This window comes from Petromyzon marinus, chromosome 73, assembly GCF_048934315.1.
Source record: "Petromyzon marinus isolate PM22_M1 ecotype Great Lakes invasive population chromosome 73, UKy_Petmar_22M1.pri1.0, whole genome shotgun sequence".
NCBI lineage: Eukaryota > Metazoa > Chordata > Hyperoartia > Petromyzontiformes > Petromyzontidae > Petromyzon > Petromyzon marinus.
Genome location: NC_133739.1, coordinates 2,037,831 through 2,050,504, shown reverse-complemented (window position 1 = coordinate 2,050,504; position 12,674 = coordinate 2,037,831). Strand labels below are relative to the sequence as shown.

General features: G+C 51.4%; 2 protein-coding genes across 4 annotated transcripts in view; one reads left to right on the top strand and one right to left on the bottom strand.

The window, feature by feature from the left end:
• LOC116958156 (zinc finger MYM-type protein 3-like) overlaps positions 1–12,674 on the bottom strand; it is a 266,666-nt gene that overhangs the window by 55,424 nt on the left and 198,568 nt on the right. The window lies entirely within an intron of this gene.
• Positions 1–12,674, top strand: part of LOC142906964 (zinc finger MYM-type protein 3-like) — a 109,580-nt gene that overhangs the window by 36,061 nt on the left and 60,845 nt on the right. The window contains exons 7-10 of the mRNA XM_076055806.1: positions 2,347–2,409; positions 3,273–3,316; positions 4,413–4,521; positions 10,472–10,587. Of these exons, the coding sequence (XP_075911921.1) occupies positions 2,347–2,409; positions 3,273–3,316; positions 4,413–4,521; positions 10,472–10,587 (332 nt within the window). The remainder of the gene's footprint in view (positions 1–2,346; positions 2,410–3,272; positions 3,317–4,412; positions 4,522–10,471; positions 10,588–12,674) is intronic.

The following is a 12,674-nucleotide window of genomic DNA, read 5'->3' as shown; positions in this document are numbered from 1 at the left end:
TGATATAAAGGCTGATGATGTGAAGGCTGATGATGATGATGTGAAGGCTGATGATGATGATGTAAAGGCTGATTATGATGATGTGAAGGCTGGTGGTGATGATGTTGATGATGATTTTAGAGCTTTCGAGAGTGCAGGGATTCATTTTCTTGGTTCTTTCGGTAAAGTCACCACCACGTAGAAGGGAAACAATAAAATGGAAATTTTATTTATTATTTTTATTGTTTCCCTTCGTGGTGGTGACTTTACCGAAAGAACCAAGAATATGATGATGATGATGATGTGAAGGCTGATGATGATGATGTGAATGCTGATGATGATGATGTGAAGGCTGATGATGATGATGATGATAAGGCTGATGATGATGAGGTTAAGGCTGATGCTGATGATGTGAAGGCTGATGCTGATGATGTGAAGGCTGATGATGTTGATGATGATGTGAAGGCTGATGATGATGAGGTTAAGGCTGATGATGATGTGAAGGCTGATGATGATGATGATGTGAAGGCTGATGATGATGATGTGAAGGCTGATGATGATAATGCTGCTGATGATGATGTGAAGGCTGATGATGATGAGGTTAAGGCTGATGCTGATGATGTGAAGGCTGATGATGTTGATGATGATGTGAAGGCTGATGATGATGTTAAGGCTGATGATGATGACGTTAAGGCTGATGATGTCAAGGCTGGTGATGATGATGATGTTGATGATGATGTGAAGGCTGATGATGATGATGTGAAGGCTGATGATGATGTTGATGATGATGTGAAGGCTGATGATGATGATGTGAAGGCTGGTGATGATGATGCTGCTGCTGATGATGATGATGTGAAGGCTAATGATGATGAGGTTAAGGCTGATGATGATATAAAGGCTGATGATGTGAAGGCTGATGATGATGATGTGAAGGCTGATGATGATGATGATGTGAAGGCTGATGATGATGATGTAAAGGCTGATTATGATGATGATGTGAAGGCTGGTGGTGATGATGATGATGATTTTAAAGCTTTCGAGAGTGCAGGGATTCATTTTCTTGGTCCTTTCGGTAAAGTTACCACCACGTAGAAGGGGAACAATGAAATAAAATTTTTATTTATTATTTTATTGTTTCCCTTCGTGGTGGTGACTTTACCGAAAGAACCAAGAATATGATGATGATGTGAAGGCTGATGATGATGATGTGAAGGCTGATGATGATGATGTGAAGGCTGATGATGATGATGTGAAGGATGATGATGATGTGAAGGCTGCTGCTGATGATGATAATGCTGCTGATGATGACGTGAAGGCTGATGATGATGAGGTTAAGGCTGATGCTGATGATGTGAAGGCTGATGATGATGTGAAGGCTGATGATGATGATGATGTTAAGGCTCATGATGTTGATGATGATGTGAAGGCTGATGATGATGATAAGGCTGATGATGATGAGGTTAAGGCTGATGAAGTCAAGGCTGGTGATGATGATGTTGATGATGATGTGAAGGCTGATGATGATGTTGATGATGATGTGAAGGCTGATGATGATGTGAAGGTTGGTGATGATGATGATGATGCTGATGATGATGATGATGTGAAGGCTAATGATGAGGTTAAGGCTGATGATGATGTGAAGGCTGATGATGATGATATAAAGGCTGATGATGTGAAGGCTGATGATGATGATGATGTGAAGGCTGATGATGATGATGATGTTAAGGCTGATGATGATGATGATGTTAAGGCTGATGATGATGATGTTGATGTTAAGGCTGATGATGATGATGTTAAGGCTGATGATGATGTTAACGCTGATGATGATGATGATGTTAAGGCTGCTGATGATGATGTTAAGGCTGATGATGATGTTAAGGCTGATGATGATGTTAAGGCTGATGATGATGATGTTAAGGCTGATGATGATGATGTGAAGGCTGATGATAATGATGATGTTAAGGCTGATGATGATGATGTTAAGGCTGATGATGATGTTAAGGCTGATGATGATGATGTTAAGGCTGATGATGATGTTAAGGCTGATGATGATGTTAAGGCTGATGATGATGTCAAGGCTGGTGATGATGATAAGGCTGATGATGATGATGTTAAGGCTGATGATGATGATGATGTTAAGGCTGATGATGATGATGTTAAGGCTGATGATGACGTTGATGTTAAGGCTGATGATGATGATGTTAACGCTGATGATGATGATGTTAACGCTGATGATGATGATGTTAAGGCTGATGATGATGATGTTAAGGCTGATGATGATGTTAAGGCTGATGATGATGATGTGAAGGCTGATGATGATGATGTTAAGGCTGATGATGATGATGATGACGTTGATGTTTGTGTCAGTGCCTGACAAGGCGATGAAGAACATTCCGGATGTGGGGACGATGGTGCCGTGTGACTTGCCTGGTGGGACTCGCACGGAGACACACGGGGGAGACACGGAGACACGGGGGAGACACACACGGAGACACACAGAGACACGGGGGAGACACGGGGGAGACACACAGAGACACGGGGGAGACACGGAGACACACGGGGGAGAGACGGGGGAGACACGGAGACACACAGGGGAGATACGGGGAGACACTGGGAGACACTGGGAGACACTGGGAGACACTGGGAGACACACGGGGGAGAGACACGGAAACACAGAGGCACACGGGGGAGACACGCGGGGGAGATACGGGGGGGGAGGCACACGGAGACACAGGGAGACATGCTAGGAGACACGGGGATACACACAGAGACACGGGGGAGACACACGGGGGAGAGACACAGCGACGTTCCAGTCCTAACGTTCAGGCGACGTTCCTAACGTTCAGGCGACGTTCCAGACCTAACGTTCAGGCGACGTTCCTAACGTTCAGGCGACGTTCCAGACCTAACGTTGTGGCGACGTTCCTAACGTTCAGGCGACGTTCCAGAACTAACGTTCGGGCGATGTTCCTAACGTTCAGGCGACGTTCCAGACCTAACGTTCAGGCGACGTTCCTAACGTTCATGCGGCGTTCCTAACGTTCAGGCGACGTTCCTAACGTTCAGGCGGCATTCCTTACGTTCAGGCGACGTTCCTAACGTTCAGGCGACGTTCCAGACCTAATGTTGTGGCGATGTTCCAGACCTAACGTTCAGGCGACGTTCCAGACCTAACGTTCAGGCGACGTTCCAGACCTAACGTTCAGGCGACGTTCCTAACGTTCAGGCGACGTTCCTAACGTTCAGGCGACGTTCCTAACGTTCAGGCGACGTTCCGCTTCCTCTGTTCTCAGTGACGACACCGAAGAGTTGTTCCAGGGGTGTGCAAGTGTCCAAGGTCGGTCCACCACTGCCCCTCACCAACACTCTGCTGATGATGATGATGGTGGTGCTGATGATGGTGGTGGTGGTGGTGCTGATGATGATGGTGGTGGTGATGATGGTGGTGGTGATGATGATGGTGGTGGTGGTGATGATGATGATGGTGCTGATGATGATGGTGGTGGTGCTGATGATGATAATGGTGGTGGTGATGGTGGTGATGATGGTGGTGGTGGTGATGATGGTGGTGGTGGTGGTGATGATGATGGTGCTGATGATGATGATGGTGGTGGTGCTGATGATGATGATGGTGGTGGTGATGATGATGTTGCTGATGATGCTGGTGGTGGTGCTGATGATGATGATGGTGGTGGTGATGATGGTGGTGGTGGTGATGATGGTGGTGATGATGGTGGTGGTGGTGATGATGATGGTGGTGGTGGTGATGATGATGATGGTGGTGGTGCTGATGATGATGATGGTGGTGCTGATGATGATGATGGTGGTGCTGATGATGATGATGATGGTGGTGGTGGTGCTGATGATGATGGTGGTGGTGGTGCTGATGATGATGATGCTGCTACTGATGATGATGCTGCTACTGATGATGGTGGTGGTGCTGATGGTGGTGGTGATGATGATGGTGGTGGTGCTGATAATGATGATGTTGATGATGATGCTGCTGCTGCTACTGATGATGATGATGCTGATGATGATGCTGCTGATGGTGATGCTACTGCTGATGGTGGTGGTGCTGATGATGATGGTGGTGGTGGTGCTGCTGCTGATGATGATGGTGGTGCTGATGATGATGATGCTGCTGCTACTGATGATGATGCTGCTACTGATGATGGTGCTGATGATGATGATGATGGTGGTGCTGATGATGATGATGATGGTTGTGCTGATAATGATGATGTTTATGATGATGATGATGCTGCTGGAGCTGCTGCTGATGATGCTGCTGCTGCTGCTGATGATGCTGATGGTGGTACTGATCGTGATGATGATGCTGCTGATGCTGCTGATGCTGCTGCTGATGATGCTGATGATGCTGCTGATGCTGCTGCTGATGATGATGATGCTGATGATGCTGCTGCTGTGTATTGCAGCCTCCGCCCTCCAAGCCTCTGAAGAACAAGTCAGTTCTGTGCCGCCCAGTGGTCTTCAGCAAAGCGACGTCCTGCAGCATCGACACGGAGACACGGTGCACACAGACAGGTGGGAATACAGAGACACAGACAGAGACACACACAGACACACACAGACACACACACAGAGACACACAGAGACACACACAGAGACACAGAGACACACACAGAGACACAGAGACACACACACACAAAGACACGGAGACACGGTGCACACAGACAGGTGGGAGGACACAGACAGTGAGACACACAGACACACACACAGAGACACGGTGCACACAGACAGGTGGGATACAGAGACACAGACAGAGACACACACAGACACACACAGACACACACACAGAGACACACAGAGACACACACAGAGACACAGAGACACACACACACAGACACACAGAGACACAGAGACACACACAGAGACACACAGAGACACACACAGAGACACGGTGCACACAGACAGGTGGGAGGACACACACAGAGACACACAGAGACACACAGAGACACACACAGACACACACAGACACACACAGACACACAGAGACACACACACACAGAGACACGGAGACACGGTGCACACAGACAGGTGGGATACAGAGAAACAGAGACACACACAGAGACACACACAGACACACAGACACACAGAGACACACACAGAGACACACACAGACACACAGAGACACACACACACGTAGACACAGAGACACGGTGCACACAGACAGGCGGGAGGACACACACAGACACACAGAGACACAGAGACACAGACACACAGAGACACGGAGACACGGTGCACACAGACAGGTGGGAATACAGAGACACAGACACACACAGAGACACAGACACACACAGAGACACAGAGACACACACACAGAGACACACACAGAGACATGGTGCACACAGACAGGTGGGAATACAGAGACACACAGAGACACACAGACACACACAGAGACACACACAGAGACACAGACACACAGAGACACGCAGACACACACAGAGACACAGACACACACAGAGACACACACAGAGACACAGACACACACAGAGACAGAGACACACACAGAGACACAGACACACAGAGACACACACAGAGACACACACACAGACACACACAGACACACAGAGACACACACACACAGAGACACGCAGACACGGTGCACACAGACAGGTGGGATACAGAGACACAGACACACACAGACACACACAGTGAGACACACACAGACACACAGAGACACACACAGAGACACACAGAGTGAGACACACACAGAGACACAGAGACACGGTGCACACAGACAGGTGGGATGACACACACAGACACACAGAGACACACACAGAGACACAGAGACACACACAGACACACAGACACACAGAGACACACACAGAGACACACAGAGACACACAGACACACACAGAGACACACACAGACACACAGAGACACACACAGAGACACACAGAGACACACAGACACACACAGAGACACACACAGACACACAGACACACAGAGACACACAGAGACACACAGAGACACACAGAGACATGCAGAGACAGAGACACACACAGAGACACACACAGAGACACAGTGCACACAGACAGGTGGGAGGACACACAGAGACACACACAGACACACACAGAGACACACAGAGACACACACAGAGACACACATAGACACACACAGAGACACGCAGAGACACAGAGACACACACAGAGACACGGTGCACACAGACAGATGGGAGGACACACAGAGATACAGAGACACACACAGAGACACAGAGACACACACACAGAGACACACACACAGACACACACAGAGACACACACAGAGACGCACAGAGAGAAGCATAGAGACAGAGGCACGGTACACACAGAGAGGTGAGAGACACGTGTCTGTGGGTCTCTCTGTGTGTGTCTGTTTGTGTGTGTGTCTCTGTGTGTTTCTGTGTGTGTCTGTGTCTCTCTCTGTCTATCTGTCTGTGTGTGTCTGTATGCATCTATCTGTCTGTGTGTATCTATCTCTCTGTGTGTGCCTCTGTCTGTGAGTTTGTGTGTCTGTGTGTGTCTTTCTGTGTGTATGTGTGTGTTTCTGTGTGTCTGTGTCTCTGTCTATCTGTCTGTGTGTGTCTGTGTGTATCTATCTGTCTGTGTGTGTCTGTCTGTACTCCTCTGTCGGGAGCTGGACCGGTACCGCCTGGATCTGTGGCATTCAGGAGGTCCGGTGGACCGGCTCTGGCTCCTGCCACCATGAGGGGTGGACAGTCCTCTACTCGGGGCAGCAGACTGCCAAACAACAGGGAGTGGCTCTTCTTCTGAACAAAATAATGAAGGGGGCGTGGGAGCATGGCTGTGAGGTGTGGGAAGCTGTAAGCCCCAGGCTACTTTGGGCTCGCCTTCCCATCAACCGGAGGCGAGGAGTTGTGGTCGTGGTTACTTATGCCCCCACCGAAGATGAACATCCATGGAGGGATGCAGGCAAGGCCGATGAGTCAAATGCCTTCTATGACCTCCTGTCACAGGTGCTGGCTAAAGTGGCCCCTTGGGATAGAGTCATCATGTTGGGTGACTTCAATGCCTGAGTTGGTCATGATACTGGCACCTGGTCTAGAGTGATTGGAGGGCATGGGCCACATCAGCTCAATAACAACGGTAGGAGGCTGCTAGATTGTTGTGCAGCCCATGGGCTTGTAATTACCAACACGCTGTTCCGGCATCGGCGCATCTACACAACATCATGGATGCATGCCGGGTCCAAGCAAGAACATCTGCTGGACTACATAGTGACGGAACAGCGGATGCGAGCCCATGTCCTTGACACCAGGACCTACCGTGGAGCTGATCTGCCCTCTGACCATCGACTTGTTATCTGTAAGATGCACCTGCCATTCTTTCACTCCGGTGGTGGGTGTACACCCAGGACCCCATTCCTACCTAAAGTGGCCTGGTCTCAGTTATCTGATGAAAGTTGCAAGCGAGAATTTCATCATCGCTTGCGGCTGGGATTGGCATCGTCCCCCACTCCTCCTGATGTCGAGGGTAAATGGGCGAGGTTTAGGACTGTGACTCATGCAGCTGCAATGGCTGCTTTAGGTACGCGGTCCAGACCTCCCTAGAGACCCTGGCTGACAGAGGAGGTGTTTCAGGATGGTTGAGAAAAGGCGACAGGCCCACTGTCATCGGCTACAGAATCCCACGTCAGAGAATGAGGAGGCTTACCGCAGCCTTCGCTCGGAGGTTCGGAGAGCCGTGAGGCGCTGTAAGGATGGGTGGTGGTCGCGGGTTGCTGAGGAGATGGAGTCTGCCTCAGTGGCCTGTGATCACAAATCTCTATTTAACTCCATCAAAAAAGTAACCTGCAGCACCACACCTATTACCATCATTAGGGGAAAAAACGGTGATCCAATCTCCGACCCCCAGGAACAGGTTTGCAGATTTGCTGAGCATTTCTGTGAGGTCCTGGGGGGAGGGAAAATCCCTCAGCCAGGAAAACATCGTGGCACAAAGTGAGGATGACCCTGCTGAGGCTGCGGTGCCTCAAATATTGGAAGAAGTCACCCCCTGTGAGTGGCTGGCTGAGGTGCCATCTGTTGAGGAAGTACTGAAGGCGATCCGGAGTCTGAGACCAGGAAAAGCAGCGGGCAGAGATGATCTCCCAAGCGAAATGCTGAGGGAGGGTGGCGTTTGTGCACAGACTGCCCTATATGACATCATAACAACAGTCTGGACCACTGGACGGGTTCCGCAGGATTGGAAGGATGCCCTGGTGGTCCCCCTTTTTAAGAAGGGGGACCGCACAAACTGTAACAACTACAGGGGCATCTCACTCCTCAGTGTGCCGGGAAAGGTCCTGGCAAGGATTATTCAGCATCGCCTTGCCAGGCACGCTGAGGAGAGGCTTGCGGAGCCCCAATGCGGTTTCAGGAAAGGGCGGTCCTGCACAGATGCCATATTTTCTGTCCGTCTGCTACAGCAGAGGTGTAGGGAATTCCAACAAGACCTACATCTCTGCTTTATTGACCTGGTCAAGGCCTATGATACCATCAGTAGGCCTGGGCTCTGGGTCGTTCTTCGTGCTTTTGGAGTACCTGACCCTCTGCTCACGATCATTAAGGACCTTCATGATGGTGAGCGGGCCCGGGTAAAACTACGTGGCCGGGAGTCAGAGCCATTCCCTGTACACCTTGGGGTGCGACAGGGATGTCCTCTGGCTCCCACATTATTTAACATCTATTTTGACCACGTAGTTCGTGAAGCCTTCAATAGCTGTACCGGGGGAATCTCCATATGGTACAGATATAATGGGAGGCTGATCGATGCCCGGGTGCGGTCAAGGGATGGCTCCCTATTGCTCAACCACGTTATGTATGCTGATGATTTGGTAATAGCTGCTCAGAGGAGGAGTTGGAGACGCTGCTGCTGAGACTGGAGCTTGCCACTAAGAGGTGGGGCCTTACCATCAGCCCCACCAAAACTAAGCACCTGCCTGGGTATTTTGTACCATCGGACACTCCACCCCCACAACTCCCAATCGGTGATGGGGCAGTTGTGGAGAGAGTGGAGAGTTTCCCATACCTGGGCAGTGTGCTTATGACTGGCTCCAGTTTAACAGCAGAGGTCTCACTCTGAATCAGTCGAGTGGCAATATCTTTTCATCGGTTGCGTAATGCTGTGTGGAAGCTACCTGGTCTGTCGCTCCGCACTAAGCTTCAGGTCTTCTCGGCCACGGTCATTCCCTCCCTTCTCTACGCTTGCGAAACGTGGACCCCCCTAATGGAACATCTTCGCCGGTTAGAAACATTTAGGCTGGCCTGCCTACGATCCATCCTGGGTTTAACCAGACTGGATTGTGTGAGGAGCTCACAAATCCTTTAAAGATCTGGGCAAGGTCCCATCGGTGAGCTCCTCCGGCGGGGAAGGCTGCGATGGCTGGGTCATGTAGCCCGCATGCCCAGCCACCGCATGCTGAAACAGCTTTTGTTCGGCCGGATTGAGGGGGCTAAGCGGGCGCGGCACGGGCTAGAGAAGAGATGGAGTGATGTGGTACAGTAGGACGTGGAGCTGATTGGACTTGCCGATGACTGGTACCAGCGGTGTCAAGATCGGCCTCTGTGGAGGAGGCTCGTGAAGGACGCTACTGGGCAGTTGGAGGTAGTCGCCCTCCAACAACAACGGAGGGCGGAGGAGTGACGCTCACAACAACGAGCGGAGCGCCGGGTGGCTAAAGCACAGCAGGTTGGCACAGTAGGGGGCACAGGTGGTGCATCAGCCAGTCATCTCAGTCAGTCGACCCGTGGCACCTGGGTCTGCCCCGTGACCTCCTGCCAGCGGGCGTTCGACACTTCACGTGGCCTCAAGGTGCACATGGCCTGGCACAAGCGTCGTGGTGACGTCACCGCCACTTAGTCGCGAATGGCGGTTGTTGTTGTTGTCTGTGTCTCTGTCTATCTGTCTGTGTGTGTCTGTGTGTATCTATCTGTCTGTGTGTGTCTGTGTGTATCTATCTGTCTGTGTGTCTCTGTGTGTGTCTCTGCGTGTGTCTCTGTGTGTCTCTGTGTATCTCTGCGTGTGTCTCTGTGTGTGTCTCTGTGTATCTATGTATCTGCGTGTGTCTCTGCGTGTGTCTGTGTGTCTGTGCCGTAGAGGAGACAGGGGAGGTGAGGTTGGTGATGATCCCCGTGTCTCTGTGTGTGTCTCTGTGTGTCTCTGTGTGTGTCTGTGTGTCTGTGTGTGTCTGTGTCTCTGTGTGACTCTGTGTGTGTCTCTGCGTGTGTCTCTGTGTCTGTGCCGTAGAGGAGACAGGGGAGGTGAGGTTGGTGATGATCCCGTGTCTCTGTGTGTGTCTCTGTGTGTCTCTGCGTGTGTCTCTGTGTGTGTCTGTGTGTCTCTGTGTGTATCTATGTATCTGCGTGTGTCTCTGTGTCTGTGCCGTAGAGGAGACAGGGGAGGTGAGGTTGGTGATGATCCCCGTGTCTCTGTGTGTGTCTCTGTGTGTGTCTCTGTGTGTGTCTCTGTGTGTGTCTCTGTCTGTGCCGTAGAGGAGACAGGGGAGGTGAGGTTGGTGATGATCCCCGTCCCCGTGCCGATCTACGTCCCGGTGCCCATGCAGCTCTACAGCCAGGCCCTGCCTGTGGCACTGCCCATACCTCTGCCGGTCTATACCACACCTACACACACACATACACACATAGACACACACATACACACATACACACACACACATACACACACATACACACACCTACACACCTACACACACACATACACACATATATACATACACACACCTACATACATATATACATACACACATACACACACACATATATCCACACACACACCTACACACACACCTACACACACCTACACAACAACAACCGCCATTTGTCACTAAGTGCCGGTGACGTCACCACGACGCTTGTGCCAGGCTATGTGCACCCTGAGGCCACACATACACACCTACACACATACACACATACATACACACACACCTACACACATACATACACACACCTACACACACACCTACACACACCTACACACATACACACATGTACACACACACCTACACACACATCTACACACACACACCTACACACACACATATATACACACACACCTACACACACACATATATACACACACACCTACACACATATATACATATGTAGTGGGTTCCAGGACACGGAGACGGCAGAATAGAAGCAGCACTATTTATTTAAACCTTAACAAGGGTTACACTAGAAGGGGTAGCGGCCCCTCCACCCGTATAACTCAGGAACACACCCCAGGCTCTCTGGCCTAAGCTCTAGGCTCCCAGTTCCTCCTGGTAGGGCTCTAAGGGAGGCTATCAGATCCGGCCCTGGTTAGGCACAGATCTCGGCACCCCGCCGACCAGACCGGCCCTTAGAAGGACTCTGACTCTGGGGCTCTGGGGCCGCACCACTGGCTTGCTGTGCCGGCCCTGAAAAGGGCAGCGGTCACAGGAGTTCCAGGGTCTCACCTAGCTGGCCTTCTTTCTTCACTGGTTGCTTCAGCCTCGGGCCCCACACTCTGCCCCGAGCTCCCTGGCTCCCCGCACTTTATACCCACTGGAGCCTTAGCGGACGTTGTTGTAGCCACCAAGGTGTGGGTGAACCACACCTTCCCGTGTCATGTGTTTATTCCCCATAGCACCCCTACATCACCCCCTCCCGTGTAACCCGCAGCCGTCCCGGCTGCAACAATACTCGAACAATAAACACAACAAACCCCCACCCGTGCGTGCCTCATAAGAACGAACACCCCAATAAATAACCCAACCCACCTATACAAAATTACACTATATACACATATACATTGTACCCGCCCCCCCCATCAACGCAGCAAGAAAACTTAACAGTGAACAACAAGAGTAACAAGAACCATTTTTACAACAAGCGGCGCATTTTGGCGCGAGTCCGATTTGCGGGTCCATCGTAGGGGGAGGGTCCGGTCGGCCCGGCAGTGGGCACCGGCTGTGCAGGTGCACCGTCTTCCGTCACCCCGGAAGGGCAAACTCCGTCCCCACCGGGTGGCGCAGGCGCGCTGGAAGCCGTCATTCTTGAGGCGCCTGAAGGTGGAACAGTTAGCGAAGCATCAAGGGCAGGTGACGAAGACGCCGTCCGGGAGTCAGCGGAGACATCACATGCTCGGCCTGTGTAATGTGGTGGAGGGACGCGCGGCGCCACAAACGGCTTCAGACGCGAGGGGTGTACGTACCAGCGGCGTTTCCCCCACTGGATACGAACGCACTGCGGCCGCATAACCTTCACAATAACCACAGGGCCCCTCCAAGGCCGCAACAATTTCGCCGAGGTCGCCAACGGCACCTGAGGGCAGTGCAGCCAGGCTTGATCGCCTGGCTTCCACGCATGTGTGCGTGATTGGCGCGATCGCAACCTCTCGTTGGCCTTCTGCCGAGAGGAAGAGTTTTGGGCCGCTGCCTCCCGCGCCTCGGTCAACCTCAGGATATTAAATTTAACGTGGTCGGCCAATTTCGATTTTCTGCTGGTTTCCGAGACGCGGAGCTGATTCGCAATTGGTGGGTCAACGTCGCGACCGTACATCAAAAAGAACGGCGAGAAGCCGGTTGCCGCGTGAGGAGCCATTCTATAGGCGGCCAAAACCCCCGGAATGTGAAGGTCCCAATCGGTCTGGGAGTCACACACCTGGTGACACAACATAGATGTGAGCGTCCTATGCAGCCGCTCCACCATGCCA